This window comes from Phlebotomus papatasi, chromosome 1 (genome assembly GCF_024763615.1).
Source record: "Phlebotomus papatasi isolate M1 chromosome 1, Ppap_2.1, whole genome shotgun sequence".
Lineage (NCBI taxonomy): Eukaryota > Metazoa > Arthropoda > Insecta > Diptera > Psychodidae > Phlebotomus > Phlebotomus papatasi.
The window spans coordinates 76067839-76095801 of record NC_077222.1 but is presented as its reverse complement, the minus strand read 5'-3'; the positions used below and the strand labels follow the sequence as shown (position 1 = coordinate 76095801).

General features: G+C 32.8%; 4 protein-coding genes across 7 annotated transcripts in view; 2 read left to right on the top strand and 2 right to left on the bottom strand.

Moving 5' to 3' along the window:
* The first annotated feature begins 310 nt into the window (after positions 1-310).
* On the top strand, positions 311-2408 carry LOC129803664 (uncharacterized). Of its 2 annotated transcripts, XR_008751884.1 has the most exons (3): positions 392-1489; positions 1552-1749; positions 2114-2408. XR_008751884.1 is itself a non-coding variant. In XM_055850387.1 (2 exons), exon 1 carries the CDS (start codon positions 472-474, stop codon positions 1486-1488), a length of 1017 nt encoding a protein of 338 aa, XP_055706362.1. In that variant the 5' UTR covers positions 311-471; the 3' UTR covers position 1489; positions 1552-2408. The 2 variants fall into 2 exon arrangements, 1 of the variants encoding a protein (XP_055706362.1); XM_055850387.1 differs by having other exon boundaries at positions 311-1489; positions 1552-2408.
* On the bottom strand, positions 1570-15069 carry LOC129803363 (sodium-coupled monocarboxylate transporter 1). Of its 2 annotated transcripts, XM_055849852.1 has the most exons (8): positions 14802-15069; positions 14351-14556; positions 14152-14269; positions 14009-14076; positions 9846-10000; positions 9147-9777; positions 8778-8965; positions 1570-1861 (listed from the first exon to the last, which is right to left on the bottom strand). In XM_055849852.1, the coding sequence occupies exons 1-8, from the start codon at positions 14953-14955 to the stop codon at positions 1636-1638; spliced, it is 1746 nt and encodes a 581-aa protein (XP_055705827.1). In that variant the 5' UTR covers positions 14956-15069; the 3' UTR covers positions 1570-1635. The 2 variants fall into 2 exon arrangements, with proteins under 2 accessions (XP_055705827.1, XP_055705833.1); XM_055849858.1 differs by lacking the exons at positions 14009-14076; positions 14152-14269.
* The window catches only part of LOC129803676 (uncharacterized), a 44167-nt gene continuing 25122 nt past the window's right edge, over positions 8919-27963 (top strand). For both annotated transcript variants that reach the window (XM_055850424.1, XM_055850416.1), the window contains exon 1: positions 8919-8983. The gene's annotated coding sequence lies outside the window, so the exon portion shown is untranslated. The remainder of the gene's footprint in view (positions 8984-27963) is intronic.
* On the bottom strand, positions 18355-23914 carry LOC129803742 (H2.0-like homeobox protein). Its single transcript, XM_055850515.1, has 3 exons — positions 23522-23914; positions 18957-19294; positions 18355-18870 (listed from the first exon to the last, which is right to left on the bottom strand). The coding sequence occupies exons 1-3, from the start codon at positions 23817-23819 to the stop codon at positions 18727-18729; spliced, it is 780 nt and encodes a 259-aa protein (XP_055706490.1). The 5' UTR covers positions 23820-23914; the 3' UTR covers positions 18355-18726.

The window sequence follows — 27963 nt, the reverse complement described above, 5'->3', positions numbered from 1 at the left end:
TTTCTTTTAGGTATCACGTATCACCATTTCATCACAATTTATCCAATTTATAGTTCTTTTTACTAGATAATTTGGTCACGGTTCAATGGTAATTTTATCACAGATTAAAACACGAATTGACTGGATTGACTTGAACACCTTTCGTCAGTTTTTCTAACAAAGTATGTATAAGATTTTATTCTTATTTCAGGCATGGAAATTATTGGGAAAGTACTGTTTTATGGAAATTCCTTTACCAGAACCACTAAAAAACTTGCACTTTTCACTGTGTTTTTTTCACGCATCATCGCGAAATCCAAGTTGCAGTTGCAATACAAAAAAAACCTTTCGAATTCACCTCCTTAGTGTTAGTAGCGCCACTAGTGGCAGGTATCCAGTCTTTTGCATAAAATAGGGTTAGAAGAATTGATGTTGTTTTCAATAAGTGTTTTCTAGAAGAAAAGCTAGGTTTTTTGGAAAATTTATAAGAAAATGTCGCGCGGAGATAACTTCCCACCTCTCAAAAAAGCCCGTGCGAATTCAAATTCCACCATAACCAGCCTACTAACTTCTCAAACTGCAACGCAACAAGTGTCTGGGCATCATTTGGCTTCCGGATCAGATTCTGGGGATTATGTTCCGATATTCACTGCTGAAATTAGCAGTATAATGCGTGGCTTTGGGGACTGTGAGCATCCCCTGAAGGAAACTGTTATACTTGTGGAGAAAATAGTGTATCAGCAGATGCGTGGAATTATTCAGGAGGCTATTGACTGCTCCATTGCAAGGAAGGGGGTCCCGTGTCCCAGTCAGAAAGATTTTGAATACATGATGCGGCGGCATCCAGTAAAGATCTTCAGGTTGCAGAAGTACCTGAAGTATATGAAGCAGCATCAGAGATATCAACGCTATCAGGATATCATGGCTGGGCGTATTGGAGCGCAGCAGAAAGAAGAGGAAAAAAGTCCAGGATCGAATTCTGACGATGACAGTGATCGCGAAGTACCTGAGAGATTTGATGAGGAGAAAACCCGCAGAATTTTTCGGGCAGATCGCATATCGCAGATGCTAAATGGAGAGCAATATGAACATTTCAATGCAGCCAGAAGAACTTCATTCTATGGAGACAATTCTTCCACGATGAAATCGAAATTCCGGTCATGGCTCAGTATCCCCGCTGAAGTGACAATCACCTCGGATGTGCTGAAGATCTTGGCTTATTTTGTTCATGAAACCATTGCAGTTCTTGTGGATTATTGCATCCTTACCCGTCTAAATTCCAGCAACAGGATAACTGAGCCATACAGCCGCATTACTTCCGGATCCACTTATGGGATGCTCCATCTCTGTCCAGATATCACTCAGGGAAGAGGTTCTGATGGCGTTAAAGCCATTACAGTGCAGGAAATTAATGAAGCAATGAGAAGACATACTCTCATGACAACCAAACCAATGGGACTATTCCGGAATGTTAGATCGGGATCATCAACACCTTTTCTTGCCATCTAAGGTAAGGTCAATTTTTCACAGCAAGCCCTTTCTAAATCTCTCTAAAAGTAATATTTTTTTCAGAATACAAAATAACTCGGATTTTTGGTCAACGGAATGGAACAAGATAAAATTTTTTTATTTTTAGCATCGATCACAAATTTAGTTCTACAGATAAGATTCTTGTGTTATATCCTTTATCGTCTCCTCTTCTTTAACTGTATTTTGGCGGGTGCCGTAGAAATTCCTGATCACCGGAGATATCAAAGATGCATCCACAAGGTGAGGATCATTGCCTCCTTTGACTAGATTGATAATAAATGCCACTAGAATTGTTGATATGGCCCCGAGGAAGGTGTACCACATGTATGAGATTCGATAGAGTGGCATTATGCTGCAAAGAAGAGAATTATTTAGCAGAAAATTGGCAAAACTTTACAAATTTTATCTTGTACTATCATCAATTCAAATTGACGTAGACTTATTCCTATTTTTCAAAGACTTTTCATTGAGATTATAAATATTTAACTTTTTTTTACCTTCCGCTGAAAATTTAGATATAATTTTACCATATATGAATAATTTGATATATGATATATGAATAATTAGAATTTGTTGTTTATCAAGTAACCTTTTTCAATTCTAGTTCTTATAATTTTAACCCTTTAAGGACGATTGGAACACCGGTGTCTCGCAAAGAAAATAATTTTTCCTGTCTATACCTAAAGTTATTTTTTTCTTATGTTTGTACGTAATTGCAAAGTAGGGTAAATGAAGCTTATTTAAAACCTGCTCCAAGTGGAAATTTTTAGCTATTCCAAATGGAAACATAATTGTTATCATGATAAATACAATACTAAATTATTATATTTGTATATTTTCTATACCACAGTTTCATTATTTAGTTAATTTTGCTTCAAATAAAGCGAAATCCATTCATATTCAAAAATTTTAATTTGTTAATTTCTCAGAAAAATTAAAAGTGTACCTTTAAACCATCGAATTTTTCAGAAATATGAGAAATATGATTTTTTTTGGAGAGATTTTCTTATTGTTTTAGATGGGAAAGGTTAAAAGACTAGGAATAAGAACAAATCTTGCACTCACGAGCAACTCAACAAGGTTTTGGAAGCCTTTCGTCGCAGTTTCACTTACACTTTTTGTCTCCAATTAGAAAATTTTGCACTTGTGTATTTGTCTTGTATTTAAGAAGTTATCAAATTATATTTCCAGAATTTTCACTAAACAGTAACATTCCAGAAGAATCAAGGAGCAAATTTATGTAATTCTCTTCAGAAAAAATTGAACTTAATGCTTTGAATCTTCTGTCAAAGTTAAAGCGTCTGGAAATGGTTTTGAATTAGGATATTAGGTGAGATTCTTAACAATCTCACCTACTATAATCCTAACAAAATTTCATGTCCTCCGATCGCGCTCAAACTTGGCCAAAATGTGTTTCGCCACTTCCTGATCACGAATATATGGGGGGCTAAGTTACGTTCCCGGCCGGCCGGCCGGCCGTCCGGCCGCTCTTTGGAGCTTAATAGCTCCTAAACTAAAAAAGATATCGACTTGCGGTTTTCGGCAAAGGTTAAATATCATATGAAAATTGCAACATGGTGCATTGACCCCCCACCCCCCACCCCTCCTTCCGCCATTTTGAAGACCCCCCTTTTTTTTGTTTTCTCAATAGCTCCGCCCCTATGGCATCGAGCGGGCTCAAATTTTAATATGTTATAGCTGGGCCTTAGAGCTTTCCATCAATACCAAACTTAAGGTCCCCCGACCCCCCTGACCCGAGCTATAAGGGTCCAAAAAAAAATTCTTAAAATGGCCATAACTCCGGTTCTAATTGTCAGAATTTAAAAAATGAGGGCTTTTTGGAAAGCTCTCGTGAAATGCCACTTCCTCTTCTAACATCGCAAGTTCATAAAACCACCGCTAGGGGCGCTATTATTAAAAAGAAAATTTTTAAATCTTAAAAGTTAAATAACTCAAAAATTCCTTATGCAATCGGGCTGAAATTTTAGTATGTTGTAGCCGTTGATTATACCTATCAAACAAGAAAAACCATAAGTCGATCCATAACCCCTGACCCGAGCTATAAGGGGTCAAAGTTCGAACATTGACCGGCCTCTATCTCCGGTTCTAATTAACATATCGACATAAATTTTACCTTTTTGGTTTCGTCTCGATGAGCACTTTCAGATGGAAGTTCAAAAAGTCACCACAGGTGGCGCTGTGATAGCGTCAAAATTCATCGAAATTCAAAGACATTTTTCTCAAAAACGGCATTGTGCAAGTTAATGAAATTTTAGTATGTTGTAGTCCAGTCTAGGACGTTTCCAAAATGGTGCGTATGTGCGCTGTGGTTTCAATAGAACCGGAGGTATGAGGGGTCAAAGTTCACAAAATTCAAAAAATCATATCTCCGGTTCTATTTGACCGATTTTGATGAATGAGGGCTTCAACGAAAGATCTCACCAAATGCTACAACTTTCTAGAATATTTGAACTTCGTGGGACCAACACCAGGGGCGCCACAGTCGAAAAACCAATTTCAATATCACATAACCTCAATTATCTCGACTGTCGCTGAACCGATTTTGATGATTACTTCGACAAAATTGTAGAGCACATTTGTCTCTACATTTCGTCCATACATCATTTTCCGGTCAGACTACGCTATCACTCCGATTTTGCCGTTTAAGTGTGAGAAAATTGATTTTTCCCATATTAACGCTTTGAAATCACTCAGATGCCAATTTGACTGCCTCTACTCCACCAAGACACTTTAAATAGGGTTTTAAATGGAAAGTCCCACAAAATACAACAATTCTTTGATATAGTTGAAGTTCAACAAATGACTACTTGGGGAACTCTGGATGAAAAAACGAGTTAAGAAACAAAAAACCTCGATTATCTTGGCTTCTGAGTAATCGATGAGATCATGTTCTATGGGAAAATTATAGAGAACATTCTGGTCTACATTTCACCCATATAACACTTTTCTGTCAGTTCATCCAAATCCTTGATATTTTGGTTCAAATACAAAATTTGTATAATTTCACGAATTTGATTCAACATAACTGAATGGCGTCTCCCAACTTCAGCTCTAAATCGAATTTGCATGCACTCCGAGTTAGCTCACGTTAAGAATCTCACCTACATAAGCCGGTTAGGATTATCTGTCCCTTTTTCATTAAACTAAAAATTATTATTCATTGGTATTGCCAGAAAAAATACTAAAAGTTTTGGTCTATTTTTGTCCCTACCGTTCGTAGAGGTAAAAAATGCATCGAATCAGACTCTGTTGGATTTTCCAAGTTTAGATGTAAGACTTATCATTTATTATGTTCACCAGTTTCATTTTTATTGTTGATTTTCGGTCTGAAAAAAGTGTCTCGTTGTTAAAGGGTTAAAGAAAGATTCAGGGGGTTAATAAGTGTTGCCGGAGAGTGACAGATCGTCAAATCATGCAGATCAGTTTACAAAAGATGGTCCTGATCGGCACCCATAGTGAACCTTGAGCAGCAAACCTATTTACCCCCTACTGGAATAATTTAACCATTTCGAGTTCTTTCATAAAGGAGAATGGACAAAAATGTATCGGACGTGGTCCAGTTCAACCTTTTGCCAAAAATGTGATGGAGCCTGCTTGTATCGTTATATGAGTTAAGAATTACTGAGTGAGGTCGACACAGCAAGACTGTCAGTCTTAGGTAAATAGCATTAGCCTTTGAACCTTTACAATGTTGATATATTTTCTCGAAAACGGCTAAACTCGTTTTTTTTTTGTTTCCCTGATTAGGGAAAACTTGGGCACCACCAATCACGGGGTAGCACCAAACACTGCGATTTTTTAATCAAATATTCGACTTCAGAGGACAAGACTTATAGAAATTTATAGGCATTATAGGGATGCTTGTATACTGAAGGAATGGTCGAGATCAGGGGGTGACATTAGCTCTGAAAAATGCGACCGATTTTAGTGTAAATTTTTTCCTGTTTTCGAACACATTTCACGAGATATCTCCAAAACTGCGTAGGTTGCCAATTTGGGGTTTTCGGTTGCCTATTCTATATTAAATTGGCTTTTATTTTGTATTACTATTATTTGCTAATTCATTCTACACTGACAAAAAACAGCTAATAAACCCAAAAGTTTTTTCGGCGCGCTAGAAACATAGGAAATGTCATGCCCCTGGTCGAGATAGTCCTAGTAGTTTAGAAATAAAAATTAGTGTTTAGTGCTACCCCGTGTTTGGTGGTGACCCAATTTCCCCTACAATTTATTTTATACGACGAAACTATGTGTAAAATATGCCGTAAAATGATAATTGTTTTATATAAGATTTTGGCAAAAAGGTGATTTTTTTCAAAAATTCTTCCTTCAAATACAAGCTTACCTCATCTTCTATTAGGAAATATTAAATGTTTTGATTTAAAATGAGTCTACACAGAAAAAAAAAATCATAAAATTGTTTGTAAATGTTCGTGAATTCCTACTGGAGACATACGCACTGCTCGTAAAACGCATAACCCACAAAAAAAAGTTCGTAAAATTTTGCACTTTTTTCACATAGGTGAAAGTGCTCTCCTTGCGCACGTTCATGCCTTCGAATAATGTGAATTTCTTTTGTTTTTCGTAAGAGATTTACACTAAATTATCACGAAATTATCAACAATTGATGATAAGCCAACTGATATTTAATAGAAATGTGTAAGTCTCTTAGGAAAACTAAAAGAAAATTCATATTATTCGAAGGTATGAACGTTCGAAGGGAGAATACTTTCCCCTATATACTTTGTTAGTAACATGATCACTAGACGAGTTTTTTTTTAATTTTTTTTACAAACATTTGTTTGTAAATGTTTGTAAAAACTCAAAAAAATTGTTCGTAAAGCTTTGTCATTTAGCTGAGATTCTTTATTCGTAAATTTTGCCAGACAAACAAAAATGTAGGAACAAATGTTTGTAAAAAAAAACAAAAAATGCTTGTCAAGTAATCATGTTACAAGCTTTCTGAAAAAGTACAAACTTTTACGAATTTATCAGTGGCTTACGAAGGTGATCTTGTATACGCAGGGGGTATCAAGCCTAATAAAAGTGAAGCATTTTTACGCTTTACCTTTGTAAAAATTTTGTAGATGTTACGAAAGTCAAAATTTTGAAAGCAAAAATTACAAATTGTTAAAATCCGCCTGAAACGCGGATGAGATGGTGGGAGTAGTTGAGTTATGGGACTTTTATGAATTCGATTTTACCTTTCGTTATTTTGGTGTTGGGGATTTTGGCGTTCGGAATTTTGGCTTTTGGAATTTTGACCGGGACCATTTGACGTCTAGATTTTTGGGGACGAACGTACCCGAGCTGCTAAGATAGATTTTTTAGAGAAGTACATACATATTGAATTTTATCTCATACAAACTCATAGGAATAATTGTTATTGATCAAAATTTTAAAATAAATTAATAAACCTTTTTTATTTGATTGATATTCGTGATAAATTATTACGGATTAGAAAATAAAAAATCTACAATGGAATAAATGTCGGTGTAAAAAAATCCTAAAATTATCTTCCCGTAAAATAGAAGTAATGTAAAATTCGAGAAGAAAAGTATTTAATGGTAATAATTTTTAGTATTAAAGTGGAGTTTTGAATGGACACAACATTTTTATATTTTATAAAAATGAGGAAGTTTAGGATATCCTTCTGTATTGGCGTCTGGAGATGATCGTTTTCAGCCTCGTCTTTTCTAATATCTTAATTCTAAAACGATTTACAATGATAAAAATTGATGTTAATTTTTTTTGTTATGGCATTTTATAAATAGTTACTTTTTGCTTTAAAAAGCTGTAAATGCTTTATAGTTTCGTAAAGTAAAGTTGTTTGATTTTTTTTATTTGATTAGGCAGCAAGCAAAAAGGGGTGATCTTCTCAAAAACATCTCGAGAAATAATTGTTTTCTTTATGTTTCTAAATAAGAAAAATATATTCAGTCTATTCCTGGGTATGAATTCTGAGATTGTGAGTTTAACACGTGATAAATTCACTGATCTGAGATAGTCGTATCTAAGTGTTTCAGAAGATATGAACAAAAATTATCATGCAAATTCTAGGATACTGTGACTGTTTCACGTGATACTTTTTATGAAAAGATCATGAAATACTCACAAAACGCGATCTAAAAGCTGAGAATTTATCACGTGAAAAACTCATGAATTTCAGAATTCACCCCCTGATAACTAGGGTGTTTCATCAAAGAAAAAAATTTTTTGGCACTATTCTCAGGGTGCTGTATTTGATGAAACAAGAAAGTTTTTATTCGACGACAATATGATCAGACGCCATTTAGAGGTGGCTGAACGATCCTCTCTGTAGTGTAGAACATTTTTCTGATTTTACACTACAGAGAGGGTCGTTCAGCCACCTCTAAATGGCGTCTGACTAGTCCCCGGCGGGCGTCTGATCATATGGTCGTCGAAGAAAAACTTTCTTGTCTCATCAAATACAGCACCCTGAGAATAGAGCTAAAAAATTTTTTTCCTTGTTGAAACACCCTACTGATCACTTTTGTGTGTATCATAAGGGTAAAGTCTGAAAATTCTAAAATTTTTTGTTAAAAAACAGAAATTTAAATTTCAATTAAATGACGCTGTTCATCTCTACAGCAAAATATTTATTAAAAACGTCTTCTTAAAATGTAAAATTAAAGTAGAATTGAAAAAAAAATTACAAAAGGTACGAAATTCACATCATTAGGTATGATTCCTTCAAATTACATCTAATTTTTGAATATTGTGTAGGTATTTTTGTTTCCATTGAAAAAAAACTTCAACTAATATAAAAGAAACGGCTTCCGGAATTATAATTAACAAGGTAAAAGCGTAAATTGGTTTCTAAGATTTTTTTTAACACTTAACTCTTTAAGGACGAGAGGGTCAAAAATTTGTGGTCAGAAAAGTTATTTTTTTTGATTTTTTAAGAATATAACTTAAGAAGGCTGTAGGACAAAAAAATTTATACACCGGGTTTCCTATCGTCCTTATAGAGTTAAAAAAGTCTAAAGTGGTACTTTACGACAATTTGAATACAATAAAAAAACGAAAAACCATTTGAATACATGAAAAATCGCTTAAATGTAATTTCAGACAATTTATGTGTCTTTATTTTTCAATTAAAATAAGATTTAATGACTTTTATTTAAATATGGAATAATGGAAAAGTAAAAAGGGATTTTTCTGCCGGACTTTAAAAAGTGATAATGTGCTTTAGGGATTAAAACTCTGCAGAATGCGAAACTTACTTAGATTCCGTATCTATGGGCATTTGTGTGGTATAAATTGTGGAGGTGTAGTTGAAAAGATAATTGCATCCATCGATTGACATGGGTTTTGTGTTGAATTTCAGATCTCCGGAAGCAATGGCCCATTGTGCATTAAGACTTATCCAACTCATGAGCAACACTCCAAAGATTCCTCCAATAAGGGCACTCTGGAAGACCATCAAAAGGTAAGTTAATTGCTCTTATCATCTTTAATGTGTATGATTATGATCTATAATAATAGTTATATTAGCGAAATGGCATAATTATTCTTACTGGTATTCTGAGAAGTGTCAGAGTTCTTTGTATGTTTATTCATTGCGGAATAGTTTGAAAAAATAAAAATCTTACCGTTCCATTGATACAAGGCAGTAGAATGCCAATAGTGAAGATTCCCAATAGAGGACCATTCGTAATGGCCTCCAGGCTCATTGTGAGCTGCAGCACAGTTCCCATTTTCTCAACAACAAACACCAGACAGACACAGAGAGCTCCCACCCCCACAACCACTGATCGCATTATCCAATTGGTTGCTGTGGTGGAGAGGGGTCTTCGTGCAAAAGGCTTACAGAAGTCCTCCAGCACGACCGCAGACATTGAATTGAGGCAGGTGGAAAGGGAACTGAGTGCAGCACTGAACACTCCGGCTATAAACATGCCGGATAGTCCAGGCAATTCCCCTAGAGTGTCCATTACGAACAGTGGTAGAAGTTGATCCTTGGCTTTGGCCAGTTTCGTTGTTAATGGATCACAGTCGCGGTATGTGGCGTAGATAAGAAGACCATTGTAGGCGCATAGAAGCATGAGGATAATGACTCCACTAACGAATATCCAAACAGCTTTTCGACTCTCTCGTAGGGATGGTAGGGACAAGTAGCGTTGTATCATATTTTGACTACTTGCATTGGTCTGAACCCAATAAAAGAGTCCTCCAATGGAGAGACACCAGAAAGAGTGTCGAATTGTGGGATCAATATTGAATCTGTATGTGAAAAATTTTATTCCTGCATAAGGTTTTCTTTTTTGTTAGTAAATTTTGAGATTTCTTACATCGGTGCTTCGATACGATTAGTCTCAAGAGCACTTTTGAGTACAATTTCCGGTCCATTTACGTGAAATGTCCCCTTTATGGCAACCAAAATCAAGGCGGCAAACATCAGTATTACTTGGACAACATCCGTCCAAACCACGGCCTTCAAACCGCCCTGCGTTTGGTAGAGAAATCAAAAGACATTAATTGAATAATTAAGTCAATGTAGGAGAGAATTATGTGCACTGTTCAACTGTTTGTTGAATAGAGAATAGAGTATTAGACAAAAGAACATTAATATTTATTTGCAAAAGAAGATTGAAATAGATAATTACAGAAGTTTTATTTTTACTTCAATAACATCAATGATGTGATAAGGGAGGACGAAAAGTGAATTATGAAGCTATTACATTTAAACCACTGGAGAGAAATCCGAAAAAGTTAAAATAACATTCTGGAAATGTTAATTTTACCCTGCATTATTGATCCGAAATCGGTGTAAATATTATGCTTTTTAGGTGTATTATGGGTTAAAGTTACCCCTTTTCATGTTAATTTTACACTTAAAAAGGTGTAAAATTAACATTAAAAAATGTTGATATATTTTTACACCTAAAAAGTGTTACACTTACGAGGAAAAAAAGTTAATCGCACCCTCTTTTTGTCTCAGTGAACATACAGTGGATTTAATTTTTAAGAATTTCACATAAAATGCGTAAAGTTTGGAATTATTTTATTTTTTTATTTAATATTATTTTCCTAATAAATATTAAAGTCGAAGGAACACCTGTCCGGCAGGAAACATTCGTAGGCAATTTCGCCAAAAAAAATAAAATAAAATAAATTTATTTAGCATATCTGATAAGATACTAGAAGTAGGGTACTTAATAGGTCTGTTTCGTAATTTTTAAAATTTTCAAACACTTAAATAAAAAAAAAAACAACATCAGAGGCTTTGAAACTTCGGATACCGGAAGATTCATACCACTCGATGTTTTTCTTATGTTCCTTAATGAACTTGATCCAAGATTATTAAATATATATGTATATCTACCGTTATACTGTCGTTTTTCTGTTATAATAATCACTTCTGGAGAGAAAACGGTAAGAGGCATCTTGAAACGGGTTTTGTCAAAAATTTAATTATATTGATTAGATGTCATAAATCAGGGGTGGAATAATGACTTTTCTATACGATCAAAGTGATAGAATCGGTAACTTTATATATCGTGAGTTAGATCAACAAATTATCCTAATGAGGAAGTTACGATAATTAGTGACCCAACTGACGATATGTAAAATTAAGAGAATATAGAGTTTTTACACATTGTTTTACCATTTATTGTGATATTATTAAAATAATGTGATTATTGATCTATATAAGCTACAAAAAGTACAGCTATCGCTTACATTTTTCAGAATCGAAAGTCGATACAATCGAAAATAAGTTATTATGTCACCCTAAAATATTATTTGCCTTCCGATCTTTGAGAGCAATTTAAAAATTGTTTTCTCAAAACTTTAAATTAAATTCTTTTTTTTTAATGTTTTAACTTTTTCTTATGGTTTTATTTCACTTTCACATTCAAATTTTAATATGATTCACATGAATTATTGTCGCTGTATATTTGGAATTTGATCTTTTTATTGACAATAAGGTAGACTTTAGTTACAAAAACTTTCATTAAATTTATTTCAGTATTAATGCGATTAATTAATGCGATTTTCACAATAAGTTTTTAATGTGAAGCATATTTATGTTTTAGGTCAATTTAAACCCATTTTTGCAGGTCAAGTCTGTCTTTTTATCAATAAATATAACAAATTCTAAGCATCAACACTGAGAGAAATCCGAAAAAGTTAAAATAACATTCTGGAAATGTTTATTTTACCCTGCAGTATTGATCCGAAATCGGGGTAAATATTATGCTTTTTAGGTGTATTAGGGGTTAAAATTACCCTTTTTCATGCTAATTTTACCCTTACAAAGGTGTAAAATTAACATTAAAAATGTTGATATATTTTTACACCTAAAAAGTGTTAAAGTTATTAGGAAAAAAGTCAATCGAACCCTCGTTTTTTCTCAGTGTTCTGTTATTTTATTAAAATTCTATTGGAAACAAGTGGCCAAAAGTACACAGTAAAAAATTGTGTGAGAAATAAAGTTGTGTATGGGAAAAGTTGTGTATTGTCACAAACATTTTGGTTGTAAATTGTAAAATTACTATCATATTTGTAGTACGATACTAACATAATGCTAGTAAAATTAAGTTTGTGTAATGAAATTTGTGTATTGGAAATTTTGTGTGAGAACTGTCAAAATTTCATTGTTTACTATTGCAATTTTTCTAAGATTTTAGTCATTTTTCGCATTTCTAACTGTCTAATTGTCTTCTAGAATCATTCATTGGATTCTTAAAATATGTCTCAGTTGTAAAAAATGAGGAATAATTATGTAATAACAGAAAACAGAGGAAGCATAATGTAAATTAGAAAAATGGACGATGCAACTCTTGGCCATTTGCTTAAGAGAAGTAAGCAAGTTCGTGGCGCAGCCGGAAGACGCGAGACCATCAACGCAAAGGTTATGGGTTCAACTCTCAGACCCTCTCTTCATTTTTTTTTCTTTTTTTTTTTGTTCTTTTTTTCATTTTTTCTTTGTTTAATACTGAGACTTTTCACAGATAATACACATAAACCGAACAAAATTGCTCTACAATCAAAATTATGGACAGAAAGCCATTTTATAAAATTGACAATACACAACTTTGTCAATACACAACATTTCCAATACACAAACTTCACAACCATAGCGCTCGTGCAAAAATTACCAACGCTAGTGGTTGTAAATTTTTTTACTGTGTACTTACACACAATTGCCAATGCTTAAAAAGTGGCCAAAAGTACTGAAACAGGCGCAAATTACACATTAAATGCTGATTAGTGTCAATTAATGTGAATAACATTAAAATTTTAATGCGAAAGTGCGTAATACCAGAGCTATAGCTTTTAATAAAAAATAAACTTGTCTCCATCGGATCGTCTTGATCTGAGCTATAACGATTTAATAATATATTAAAATTATCTTTGACGGTATAAACTAATGTGTATAAACGGTATAAACTATAATCTTGTGAAATGAAAATTATAGAACGCTTTTAAATGTCACTTAATTAAATCGTAAAATAACTTTTTTGAATTTTTGAAGTTTTTATATTTGATTTTGACACTCTTCCAAATACATTTTGCTTGAATTCCTTAAAAGCTCCAGATTTATTTATTTGAAGTTTATTCATAAGTGGTTTACTTGACTTTTTAATAGAAGATAGAAGATTATCCACTTCCTTTTATGGATGACTACAGTGGATATCAAAGTTCAAGAGGAACTACAAAAGACTCCCATAGAGTCAACCCCTAAAAATTTTAAAACCATTAAAAAATGTAGAATTCCAGATTTAATATTAAACTTTTAAATTACTTTGGTTTAAGCAAGAACCCGAAACATATTTTAACGAGTGAAATCGTAACTAGAACAATTAATAACTTTTAGAGTATGGTAGAAACATAAAAATCAAATGTGTTGACTACTGGAGTCGCACTGTATTTATTAGGAAGTACGGATTAGAACTTTCTACTAATTATAGAAAATTAAATTTGCACTAATCAGTAGGGGAAAGTGGCCTGCCTTTGAATGCGGCTGCGTTTAAATATTTCAATTTTCCTCTTATTTTTTAAAACAAAAACTCTATTCTCCAAAGTCTAATCTAAACTATAGTCAATACAATTAACTATTTTCTATTAACTTCGATTAACGAAATAGAATTTTTGCTTTGGGAAATAGCAGAAAAAAATAAATGTTCAAAGGATGCCGCATTGAAAGGCAGACCACTTTCCCTACTTCGTTTCATGGCAAAAAACCATGATCTCGCTTAACTTTTTGTTTAGAAAAAAAAATACCTCACTTGTCCTTATATTTTCAATTTCAATATATTTTATCCGACTGAAAATTACTTATTATTATCTCTCTTTAATGAAAACGTTTCTAAGTCTACCAATAAGCTTATCAGTGCTTTCTGAATTTATTGGCACATTTAATGTAATTGCTTCATTGTAAAGATCGTAAAGACAATGATTTAGAATAAATTGTTGAATATTGAGAAAAAAAAAAGTTTTGGCTACAAACCACGCAAGTGTAGAATACACAGACGACAACAAGCATTATTGAGCAGATGTGAATATTGACGCCAGTTACTGTGTTGAAGAGATTTTGATTAAAACGTCTTTTTAATTAGCCACAACTTAGGTGGATACATAAGGATAATTTACCTTGATTGAAGGCTAGGCTGGGTACATATATGACAATTGGAAGGTAAGCCACATTCATGATTGTGAACATGATTGATCCGTAGAGTCGAAGTCGACGATCAAAACGACTTTCCAAATACTATCAAGTCATGCAAAAATACTCATAATTTGTAGTAAATTTGGCAAGTGAACAAAATGATGTTTTCTTTTATACACCCACCTGATAAGTTGAAGTAATATTTAGTCCTTGGAACACGGGCAAATACACAGTTGAAAAGGTGATTGCCATCAGCAATACACCCGAAATCACATATAAATATTGTGTCCCATACGAATATACTTCCGTGGGAAGTCCTAGCAGGGTTATTCCACTGATAAAACTGGCAATTAGACTCAATGCAATTGGCACGACTTTCATATTACGACCTGTATATGACACAAAAAAAATCACTGGTTACATCTCTGTACATCAGAAGATCTCTCGCCTGATTAATATGATAAATGATAAGTGAGGCTAAAAAAAATCACTCAAATAAATTTCCTCTTAAACTCGTGCAATTGCCATTTGAGTTAATTGAAAGTGTTCTTCACATTATGAGAAAATAAGTAGCAATTTCGTCACTTTATAACACCGAAAATAGATGTATAACGTTCTTTTTTAAGTTTCTCACCTCCAACGAGATATTCTGATTCAGTGTCGACACTCTTGATGAAACCAAAGTAGATTCCAATGAGGATGCAGAAGAAGAGCATTGAGACGAAGACTAAGTAGTCTGGAAGGGAGAATTTCTGCGATCGCAGTATTAAATCCTCAAGACTCTGCATTTTTGAATTGTCTAAAGAGGAAATTTCACTTCACGTCGTTCACTGCACGAGATACGATTGAATGATTGAAGCGCGCGATCTCGAGCCAAACTGCATCTGCCTGGGTCGGTTGCGAACTAACAAACCCCACATCATAATTCTTCACATGTACCAAGTATTTTCGTGTATTTGAGCTTGTTGCGATATAAATTGGTGATCTAAGTGACACTATTAAATCATGTGGTGGTCCTACAAATTGTATCATCAACTATGTAGTAGTTCATTTTCCTCGCAGATTCCCTACACAAGCTTCCTTCTCTTACTCTTGATTGAATCATTTCGCGGCCAATTTGCGACACAAAAGTGGGCATATATACAAGATCATAGGGCTTTAGGTATATCGTCACGTGTCGTCACCATCTGATATAGTCGTGACATCATAATCATCAAATAAATTTGTGTGAACTTGGCTCAATCATCCTGCAATCTGTGTATGATGCAGACTACTTGTCTGCATGTTTCCCACTAATAAATCTAATGATAAACTTATTATAGCTTATGGTACGGGAGATTCTGAACATCTACCAACCTCGAATTTAATTTAGAATTTATATTGAATAACATTTCTAAACCTTTAATTTAATTATGAGAAAAATAAAACAATAATGCAATTACTTAACTAGGTTACATGGCATAGGTGCGTTTTCTTGTTATCAAAAAATTAACTTAAGAATTTTGATCGTTGTTCCAATTGTCCTTAAAGGGTTAAAGGACAATTGAAACAAATTATTTTCCATTTTGATGAAAATTTCTCACAAAAACGTAAGGACCTCAACAGACTTATGCCCTAGACACACTTGCGATTAAAGCCCAGAGACGTCTAAGCTCGTTCATAGCCAAGTCAGTTCCTGAGACACACTACAAACGAGGCTTAGCATTTACTGGTATACACAAAACACAGCTTTTTGTGTTTGTATGATATATACAAATATTTTCATTGCAATGTACATGTACTCTATTTAAAATAAAACTATTTGTAAATTTATATCTCAGTTTACGTGCAATAAATATTGTTAATTACAATTGCAAGGTGGAAGCTAGCTCCCGTCTTAATCCAATTTAGGCGATTCTAGTGAATAATTCTTGTTGTTATACATTAATTGTGAAGTAATTTTACAATAGTTTCATTTTCAAAGGAGTATTAGTGCATTTCAGCCATTTCAGCAGACATATCTGCATAAAAACCCACGAAAGTTAGGGGAGGTTTGGCTACTTTGAGCTGTGGGGTTAGATTGTTATACGACTTTTTCGCCTATTTCTAACTTACAATTATTTTATTTACATTCGAAATTATTTTTTCTATCCCAATTACATAATTTTAAGCCAAGTTTCCATTAGAAATATGCGAAAAATTCGTATAACAATGTAGCCCCACAGCTCAAAGTAGCAGCACCTCCCCCTATGTTTTGTGAGTGTCAGTAAAAATGTTAAGCCTCGTTTGTAATGTGCCAGGAACTGACTTGGCTAAACGAGCTTAGTCCGTCTCTGGACTTTAGTCGTAAATGTTTCCAGTACATTACGGCTTGAGCCTAGGGAGGGATTAGTAGAAAATCGGGGCAAATGCAGTTTATTATTTCTACAGGCTAATGGTATAGCCGGTTTTCCAAAAGTCTTTAATTTCTAAACAATAAACAATTTTAGTGATTTTTCAAAATTTTAGAAACCAATTTTTCTTAATGCCTAATCCTAATGAAAAATGTTTCAATCATTTTACTCGATAAGAAATTATGGTGTTATTCCCAGGGGCCCATCAAGCTTTATAAAGAGTGAAGACATTTTTCACTTTTCCTTGTAAAAATTTTGCAGATATTACACCGCGGCTTAAACAAATTTCCCCATAGTTTTTGTATTATTTTGGCGAGCATTATGAAATATGTATTTTTAGATAGCTTTTAATGCACGATTTCGAAATATATTAAACTATATATGATAAGTCAATTCTCTCTAGGAAAAAACTTGCCAATAGTCTTCAGTGCCTCTATGCAAAAACGTATGGAAAAATCAAATGTCGAGAGGCCCCTGGTTATTCCAATGAAAAAGATCCAATCTATTCGAATAGATTGGTAAAAATGTTCAGTAAATATTATTTTTAAATGCTATGAAATGTATTTTAAATGAAGTGGATAAAATATAGCTGACAAATGGAAAATTAAGAAGTTGATAAATCAAATAAGTATCTCGGATAAGGTTTAAGATATAAGATCTTATTTTAGATTTTTTGTTAAGTTACTCCCTCCGTTCCGAAATAAGTCGTACGTTTGGGAAAAATTCTTGTTCCGAAATAAGTCATACGTTTGGGAAAAAAATGGGATTAAGAAAAAGTTTGTTGGTAAATGTTTTGTGTATCAACAATATCTCTTGTAAAGAACTATTGTTAATGTTCACCAAATTTGGGTCCAGTCTTCATGGTAAGTTGAGGAACGAATGTCTTAAAAATGTCTTATTTTTGGCATTTTATTTTCAATATAAAATAGGTGCAAAATGGTGAGAGATACAGACTTGGGACCTTCGGAGGACTCCCCCATAAGTTGACCCTGGGACCATTAATATATCCTTTATTTTGCCCCCGCCCTTCCCCTTCCCATCCAAAATCATGTTTTTAGGATTGCTCGAAAACACGCAGTGCGATTTTTTTTTCAATTCTGGATATGTTTTAGAGAAACATATAAATGGTCCCAGGGTCAACTTATGGAGGGTCCGCTAAAGGTCCCAAGTCCCTATCTCTCACCATATAGCACCCAGATATTCGAAAACATAATAAAGGATGTTCTTTTTATTGCTCATTCTGCAAAATTTGAGATATAAAAAATGTCATATCGGTAATAACTGTTGAGTTCTACTTGTGCTTACTAAAAATTTAGAACAAATTCTTGCCTGTAATGTTAATCACAGTCCATCTTGTAGTAATTAACTATCTACCGGAGCTCTTTGAAAAAAAAAACGCGAAAAATGGAAAACTTCAACATATCGATTCCTCAACTTACCATCGTGATAGGATCCCCATATTATCCCTGAACATGGAGAATAGTTGATACATAAGATATTTACAAATAACAAAAACATTCTCTGAAACCATTCCTTAATCCCTAATTTTTCGCCAAACGTACGACTTATTTCGGAACGGAGGGAGTAATATTTTACTGACCAAAATACAATGCTTTACTCAATGCTTTTGTCAATTTTAATAAGCGAGGCAAATTACAAATGACAATTATAAAAATATGTAAAGGTATTAAACTTGTTTCTTAATTCTTTTTGAAACATCAAAATAAATTCAATTTAAATGTACATTAAATAAAAGATTAAAGAATATCATCTAAAATTCTTGGTCATATCAGATGGTTTATAATACAAGTGCATCACAAATTAGTTTAAATGACTTTATTACATCTTCTATATGTCTCGATTACAAGTGATGATCTCAATTAAATTGTGCATCCCAACAGTGACTGATAAATCTTCAGTAATTAAGTGCCCACCAACGGAATAATTTATAATGTTTCTAAAGGTTTCTATACAGCGCAATTAACACTATATTTGCTTTGATTTTATAATTTAAAATGTGTGAAATAATTTTCTACGGAGCGGCAATAGAGAGTATAATGGAATAGCACTATCTTTAGCTAAGATTTTAATTCTAAAGACTCATTAAGAATAGAGATCAAACTACACTTTAATTGTTTAATATGTGTTATTTTTTATGAAATCTCAAGTCAATCTGATACAATTAAATTAGTCCGATATTACGTCAATTTCATCATCTTCAGTACCAACAAATGCTTCATCTTTATCAAAAGTATTTTTTTTGCTGGGGCAATTTTTTTCCTCTCCCGTATGTCTCCATTTCATTCTTCTATTTTGGAACCACACTTTCACCTTGATCGAATGCGTATATGTAAACAAAGATAGCTCAATTAGTTTAGAATGGGAATGATTTTTAGTGGCGAAATTTCTTTAATTACTTGTGCATCCGTGAGTCCCAGTCGAGCTGCTAATTTCCGTCGGTCGGGCTTTGTGATGTACTTCTGACCGCCGAAGGCTATTTCCAGACCCTTCCGCTGGAGATTGCTGAAAACAGCCCTTGACCAGGATCTCTTCCTTTTGGTGGAGGATGAATTGGATGTGTTGGTGGATGTTGATGGATCAGGGACTTCCATGGTGGTGATTGTGGATCTCAGGGGTGGATTTTGAGGTGGTGGAAGTCCATAGAATGTTCGTGGGTGATTGTAAGTTGGTGTGAAGAGATGTGTGAATCGCATAATTGATGGTATTACTGGATTTGAATCACCACAGGGAAGTCCTGCCAGAAGAATTTGCTTAAAATACATTCTTGTTTTCTATATTCACTCTTAGGAATCGTTGATCAATCTCAATTAGCATGTTAATTTAATAACTGATTATTTTCTGTCGAAATATTCTTTTCATCATTGATGCCGGATATTTGTTCTCTTTCTCACCCAACTCATGACCACATTATTTTTGCTTATTGATGGTTTTTTTTTTTCTAAAGAGAACCTCTTTTTTCCATCAGCATTGTGCTTATATATGAGTGAGAGAATCCCGACAATTTACACTCCAATATTGTGAATATTTTATTATATATTTGATCGTTTTAGTTTGTTTATATGAAAACCTTATTAAAACCAACGTATGGTTTTCGTTAATCAACAGAAAAATGTGTTCATTGGGACAATATTATAAACAATACTCGAGCACTTCAATAAACAAACTGCAATGACTCCTTTCTCCACACCAAAATGAGTGTATATGTGTACATCTTGGTGGGATTTTACTCGTTTACAATTATTGGAATATACACACATTTGGCATTTTTGGGGAGATTTTTGGTGTGATACAGAACATTTAACTGAAATGAAGGAGAAAATTTGTGTTTTTAACTGTAATTATTTCAAGAAAAATCCACAGCTCTTGCATTGCAAATAAATTTTGATGCAAACTCTTTTGTAAAGTAAAATTCGTAATAAGATATAAGAAAACTGTAAAGGTATCGCCACATTACATTGTGAGAAATTGTCGTCAAAATGAAAAAATTTGAAGTAAATTGCATAAACTAGCCCAGGTACAGCGCTTTAAAATACGTCAAAATTATCCATTTTGACGAAAATTTCTTACAATGTTTAGAGGTCATAAAGGCTTCTACACACTAGGAGCAATTTCTTTAAAAAAATACTTTTTTAAAGAAATTTCCACTGTCATTGTGGGCAAAAGCGTAAATTTTTTTTAAAAAAGTAATTTTTGACGAAAATTACTTCTAGTGCGTAGACGCCATAAGGGGTATAATTTTAGTTGTCAAAATAATATCACAAAAAAATATGCTCACAATTGTGAATTTGGGAAATGATACACAAGAAAATTTTTAAAAGAAAATCCACTTTTTCGATAATATTGCGTTACATTCAGAGTGTTTTGTTCAAAATTGATTTTATTTTAATTGAATTGTCATATCGAAAGATTTTATTTCATAACTATTTTTGAAACAACATCCTAAAAGTGTTTCTAAGTTATATTTGAAAAATATGGAGATTAAAGCAAATCAGAAAATTTAAAAAAAATCTCATATGACACTGAATTAGGCATTTTTTTTATTTTTTTTTAATTTTATTTATTTATTATTTATTAAATATTTATTAAATATTAAATATTATTTATTAAATATTTAAAATTTATTAAATAAATACTTTTTTTTAATGAGTAACGTTGTTCACGAAGAGTGAAAAACAGAATATTTTCATATAATATTTATTAATTAAAATAAAAATTCGTTTAATTCAAGTTTTTAAGCACTATATAAGTACAACATTTAAAACTCAGCTAATATATTCATTAAAATTTTTATTAAAGAATTTTAAAAATTTAGCGATTAAATTAGGAAACCTTTTTTGATAAAAATACTTCGGGTTAGTAATGATTACTCAAAGTACATTCATCTGCAATAAATAAACAAAATATTTCCTGTTAGCAAATGAGTTGAACTCGAACATGAATGAAGAATATTTTGATTCTAAAAATACAAATTTCATTTTTCCAAAAATTCTTTGTTGCAGTACGGGTATAACACATCAACTGACAGGAAATATTTTGTATTTTTTGACTTTAGATGAAATTACTTAGAGTAACCTTTACCGCAAAATAAGTTCTTCAAAACAGTTTCCGAAGATTAGATCCCTGCGGGGCTGAATTTTTAAATTTTTTAAAAGGAAACTTTTAAAAAATCAAGCTTAAATGTTGTATTTTAATATGCTTAAGTCTTAAGAACTTTAAAGAAATACGTATTTTTTTATATATTCAAAAAATATTTAAGGAAAACGTGCTATTTGTTTAGTCTTCGTGATCCACATAACCCCTTAAGACTAGACTCAAAATTAAATTAATCTATGACAGAAATTATCGTATTCGAATCAAATTAAATAAGACGGAGAGCAGAGTAGCAGTTAGGATAGTTGGGTTAAGAAAAGTGCTCCATAATTCGTTTAGAATTCGTATTACCTCCAAAAATGTATTTAACATTTTTGTAAGTGATAATTTATATACTAATGGCGCTGGCACACCTTTTCAATTGAGTGAAATTCAATCGATTGAAATTTTACTTAATACTCTTTCAAGCTAAAATAAGATATATTTGTCTCGTTCTGTTAAATGAAAATTGGAACTTCAATTTCATTTTCAATTTCAATTTCAATTTTCATTTGACAGAAAGAAACAGCCACATCTCATTTCAATTTGAAAGAGAAGAAGGTAAAATTTCAATCGATTGAATTTTACTCAATTGAAAAGGTGTGCCAGCGCCATAATGATAGATTTTACTGTACCTGTACTTGAATATACTTGAGAGAAATCCGAAAAAGTTAAAATAACATTCCAGAAATGTTTATTTTACCCTGCAGTATTGATCCGAAATCAGTGTAATTATGCTTTTTAGGTGTATTAGGGGTTAAAATTACCCTTTTTCATTTTAATTTTACCCTTAAAAAGGTGTAAAATTAACATTAAAAAATGTTGATATATTTTTACACCTAAAAAGTGTTAAAATGATGAGGAAAAAAAGTTTATCGTACCCCCATTTTTTACAGTGTAGAAGGAGATTAATTAAGAGGTGTAATTAAGGGCTAGCGCATTTCTTCTTGTAAAGGGTACCTGATTGGTAAAACTAGAAAATAATATTCAAAAATTTATTTTATTTTGAAAACAACTCGACAATCGGATATACTACCCAAATTCGTGTGCTGCTCTTCCTTTAGTAATTTTTCTGTGACTGTTAAATATATGACTAATGATCCTTTAGTCTTTGATTTATGAACTGCTGGTATTATTTTTTATATTCAATTCAAAATATTGATATCATCAATTAAAAAACATCATTGCAAATATACTAAATATAAAATTAGTTAAAAAACAATTTTTTCAAAGAGCTTAGAATTTAATGAACCAAGTTTTTGAAATAATAAGAACATAGAATTTTGAATTTTCAGAAAAACACCGAAATCATTCTTTTTTAAATACATTTTAGAAAAAGACAAAATACATGAGGTTGCAAGGAATCTCACCTAATCATTATGATATAAAATATATGAAAAAAAATATGTGTACGACGCACGGTGGCAGCCAAAATCCCGAAAGCCAAAATCCCGAAAGCCAAAATCTCGAACGCCAAAATCCCGAAAGCCAAAATCCCGAAAGACAAAATCTCGAATTTTCAAAATCCTGAAAGGGATGAAATTATATAGAGGAAAATGTTTAGAATAATTTTCTAAGACACAGAAGATGTCCCCTTGCCTCCAGCAAGCGCCTGTACAATCGTGGGAGTAACTATGATACTTTTAAGAATTCGGGATTTTGGCTTTCGGGATTTTGGCGTTCGAGATTTTGGCTTTCGGGATTTTGGCGTTCGGGATTTTGACCGGGACCCGTGTACGATATTAGCCGATGATAGTGATCATGTTACAATGAATATTCAAAATGTTCACGTTCACAATTGATAAACATATTAAAACTAGACAGGTCAGTCATAGATTTCCATTTTTTTTATGGTGAACGCAAAAATCTCAGATACTTCGAGAATGTTATGCTTATCTTAGTTTTATCTATCTTGCTCAGATTGTTTCATTGAGAAGTCAGTTGCCAGCAATTTTCTGTATCCCATTTCGAGGTGGAGGAACAAAAAAAAGGTCTTTAGCATTTTATAAACAAATGACAAGTGCTTTGCCACAAATATCTCTTCCTCAATATCTGATGAATCCTCATCATAATGGGATTTCTTACCAACAGAGACAGAGAGGGAGGATTGTGAAGGAAACCAATGTGTACACTCAATATAAATGAATTGAGATTGTATTTGGGAAAGATGTTTGGTAAACTTGTGATAATTAACATATGGAGTTAAATGCTATTCAACACGAAGTGCAATCATTTCTTATTTTATTTTATTCCCAAATGATCAAAAGGATAGGTTATTCTTGTTAGAAAATGTTTATATTAGTTATATTGCATCTTGATATATATTTAGTACCTCGATGTTCTCGTCCCGATCCTGCAATTCTTATTGGCATTGGACGTATTACTCTATTCCCAGTTTCATCGGAATTTGTTAATTCTTCTTGATGGCACTTTGAAATGGAATTGTTGCATGATGCTGTGCAATTAGTATTATTATCCTGTTTGTCACTGTAATCACGATCACAGGAAAGTAACCGATCAACACTGAAATTGAGCATATTTTTTGTGGGTTTGCTCGATTCTGGGGACGGTTCACTTGTTATGATCATAGTGTCACTATTACAAGATGTCCTGGCAATTGAAAAATCCATAATTTTATGATTAAAAACTAAGGAGATTGTTCATCTCTCGATCGCGGCAAAACGGTTGTAAAAAAAATCCAAGAGGTAGGAGACCACATGTGATCGAGATCGAGCTAATTTGGTTACTGAAATCGACACATAGTGATCGACCACGATCGAGCATGGACCACACAGCGATCACCGGATCGGGCGGAGTCAGATCTCAGCAGCATTCATGGGATTGGTAACATCTTACTGAGAGAGGTATAGCAGCGTGTAAGAGATGGTGATCATGTAAAAAAGGAGCAAAATGCTCGTTGATTTCCGAGTGTTTTATTATTATCTATCTCTTTTTCTCCTTTGAGCGTTCCTTTTGGTCTCACAGTGGAGACTCAATCGCAAATCAATCAGACGTGATTTGAGGTTGTAGCACAACTGATCGTATGACTAATTGTATATTCATAGAGCAATTTCCCCACATTGAAAGTGATTTATCTTTCAGTGTATATTAAATCAATATTATAAATGTTTAAGCACCACTAATTGATCCAATAATAAATATTGGTATTCATTTTTCACATACGAGAGGCCAAAAGTAACAACAACAAAAAAAAAACAGTGGACTCTGAGGCACGCAGCAGAGGTGTATATAAATTTCACACGATCGCATGATCAAGCCAAGAGAAGAGTTCTTATATTTCTTTTCCTTCATCGTCCACATATAGGAATTATGGTAAATTGTTTTCATTGATATCAAATAAAATTCTCTTGATCATTAATTAATTTTGTATGGCTATAACATGGGAAATCAGAAGAATGATCTCAATGATCAACTCACACACAATGTGCTATGCAAAATACATCAATAGAGTTTTGTCGCACGCGTCGCTTGTTCCTTTTCGCCCACCCTGCGTGTCCCATTGAGGGAGGAGAGCATATTAAGCTCAAATCCATAGGTGGTGAACTAACAGGTTCAGAAAAATGTACAGCAATAAATCAAACGCTAAACGATCTTGAGGATCCGCACTAATGGATGATGAATGGGCTCTTGGCATAGAAGGGAGCACACTTCTGAATATTAATTTCAATCTTATGGTGTCTAGCTCATCATTCCAATATTTTGGTGTGATTATCCCACGAATCTTTTCACAATAAAATATCAAAATCTACCCGATCGATTATTGTGAAAAAAATTTATAAATGATTACTTATATGACAAAATATATTTTGCAATCGATTAAATATTAAATTACAGTAGGTGTTTATGGTGGATTCCTCCTGAGATTTTCGATTGAACATGAGAATGAAATGGTCAATATGAAGATTTGTGTTTGGCAAACAGAATGCTATTAAATTACATTTATATGAAGTAAATGTAAAAAAATAAATTAATCTATCTGTACTAAATACATTAGAGGATTAGAAAAATGTGCTATTGAAGATAAATTGTTAGTATTTTGGGAACATGCTCCTTATAGATTAATAGACGAATAGGGTAAGTCTCCTAAATTTCGGACACTTGAGTGTAACTTCGGCCAAGCAATCAAATTAATTAAAATTATGTTTTTAATCTTAGAATAGTGAATGATTTTTTGACCCTGAAAATAACAAGAAATTTTTAAAAATATCACATTTCAAAATAAGGACTTCGGTGCTTATGTGCAACTATGACGCAATTGGGCACATTTACCTTATTGTGGGGAAAAAAATATTTGTGAAAAGGACCCGGGGAGATGCTAATCTAACAAGCGTTTTAGCGGTTATTGAATTTTAATAGATACTTTACTTTAAACTTTTACAAACACGATTTATTTATATAGTGTAACTATCTAAGAAAAGAATTTTCGACCCAGAATGTAAATCAGGAATGTTGATGAAGAAAAATATTATCAAAATCGATGCAATGTTAAACTTCGTGCACAAACTTTATATAATTTTCTGTAAAACGATAAATGTGCAACAAAATGTATTTTTACCGTAAATACGAATGACTCTGCCCCCCTGCTGTTCGTAAACTTTTCCTTAATTTTATAGAACTTAAGATGGACTTCACCGATTAGGCATGGTAGATTGGATCGTCCAAGACTATTCTTTAGTGCTAGAATTAAAGAAAAACATACGAATACGAACAACAGGGTATGAAATATGAGATGATGAGTTTTTCACGTGAGAAATTCATGGCTTTGAGATCACATTTATTAAGCATTTTGTCAAGTTTTCGTAAAAACTTTCGTGTGAATTCTTAAAAGCGCACTTACAGCGCTGTAAGTGTTTTTCGTGACACTTTTTTTGTGAAAGCTGCACTAAATGCATACAGGAAACGATCTAAAAACCGTGAGTTTCTCACGTGAGATACTCACGCATCTCAAAATTCATACACAGGAATGGTAAAGTCACCCGCATCTACCGTATCTTTTGAAGGACTATTTTTGCTACGTTATTAAAGGGCTAAAATATTAAAAATTATTTATAGTTTTAGGCGATACTGATATCTTCCCTCAGCACAGAAAATTTTGCTTTGCCCCAAACAGGTATTACTGATAATTTGGGCTTGAAGTTCGACTTCAAACTCAGGCCCGAGGCGCATAGCACCCTTAACCCCATAAAACTACAATTCTATTATTTTATTGGTTGATATGCTCGTGTAAAATGTATGACGGACGAAATGTTCACTTTTGTACAAAATGTATGAAAGACGAAATGTGAAATACGAAATGGTAAAATACGAAATGTACTAGAATACGAAGTTTCCGTAATACGAAATGTACAATACGAACATGTAAAATACGAAGTATATTGAATTGTGCAGAAATAAATTACTCAGTCGCATAATTAACGTTCACCTTAATAAAATATAGGAACTAATAAGTTAATGTGATTTAACTCTAAATATTAGTTTAATATTTCTTTGATTGCAATTGTTACTGTTATTTTTACTACAGTAAGAAACTAAAACATAAACAATATTTGCATAATTCTATTAGATTTAAATATTTAGTACATGCATGTACTAAAATCATATCTCCTCTGAAATACAATGCTTTTCTAAGGTAGTAATTTCGAATTATAAAAATTATATGTTAATTCCCTTTTAGAATATAAAATATTTCATTACTTAGTGTAGACTTTGGTATTCATATGCTATGTGTAAGTACTAAAAACCCAACAGATGCTATTACACATTGTATTATTATGAAATTATGGGAAATGAATGATAAAAGACTAGCAAGAAGGTGTCCTACAAATCGTCATATTATTTGATGTAATTAACGTCTTAGTATGTGCATAAAATTTACAGAATTGGCAGGAAGTCTGTCAACAAGTCAAACTAAAAATAATGCGAAACAATGATAATGAAATTTCCGATAGAGAATTGATATTTTTATGATATTTTGCACTAAGCTACATTAATTTATTATAATTGTGGTAGCTATCATATTTGTACTAAAATAATAAACTTTTTCAGTGAAAAATGGTTTCAGTTGGTTAATACAAGTGGTACTAATTATTCAATTGAATTATGTTTTGCGGGCAAATACAAGGAACAACGATTGATAGAACTTAAATTGCTTGCACTGACATGTCATAATTAGGGGAATGTAGGCATGGTTCGCACAGAGTGAACCTTCAAACGATGCGAATTTTTTCTTTGTTTGCAAAGAGCTGACTTACCAATTCTCATCGTCTCATGAACTTAATAATTATCTATCTTATGGCTAAGAAATGACGAACTAGCTCTTTGCAAGCAAAGAGAAAATTCGCGTTGTTTGAAGGTTCACTCTGTGCGAACCATGCCAACATTCCCCTAATAAACATTTTAAAATTTAATAATCATAATTTAATGGCTTTTTTTACTTTATTGCTTTTTATGTTTATACGGCTCTTTATGAATTTTGACACATTTAACAATCCAAATGAATGCTCTATTTCTATTTCTTTCTTTATATAAGTTTTCTCCTCGAGAATGAGTAATATATTCTGCAATTCTTTTGTTCTTTATTACTTAACTTTTTGAAATTCATATTCTTGGATTCTCACAACTTTGTCGAAAACACAAGTGTAAATAAAATCTTTTCACGTGTAATTTAATATGAGTGTCTCCCAACAGTGAGTTACTATTATAATTCGTGTAAATTTAAATTCAAGTAGAAAGTAGATTGAAATCTTGCGAGGA

Excerpts from the sequence above, each read along its gene's own strand:
- LOC129803664 (XM_055850387.1), top strand. The coding sequence starts at position 472 with ATGTCGCGCGGAGATAACTTCCCACCTCTCAAAAAAGCCCGTGCGAAT.
- LOC129803363 (XM_055849852.1), bottom strand. The coding sequence starts at position 14,955 with ATGCAGAGTCTTGAGGATTTAATACTGCGATCGCAGAAATTCTCCCTT. Across the intron at positions 9,778-9,845 it reads AATCGTATCGAAGCACCGAT|ATTCAATATTGATCCCACAA; the intron begins GTAAGAAATCTC and ends TTTCACATACAG. Across the intron at positions 8,966-9,146 it reads TGCCTTGTATCAATGGAACG|AGTGCCCTTATTGGAGGAAT; the intron begins GTAAGATTTTTA and ends ATGGTCTTCCAG.
- LOC129803742 (XM_055850515.1), bottom strand. The coding sequence starts at position 23,819 with ATGGATTTTTCAATTGCCAGGACATCTTGTAATAGTGACACTATGATC. Across the intron at positions 19,295-23,521 it reads ATCGGGACGAGAACATCGAG|GACTTCCCTGTGGTGATTCA; the intron begins GTACTAAATATA and ends TTCTTCTGGCAG. Across the intron at positions 18,871-18,956 it reads TGGGACTCACGGATGCACAA|GTGAAAGTGTGGTTCCAAAA; the intron begins GTAATTAAAGAA and ends CATTCGATCAAG.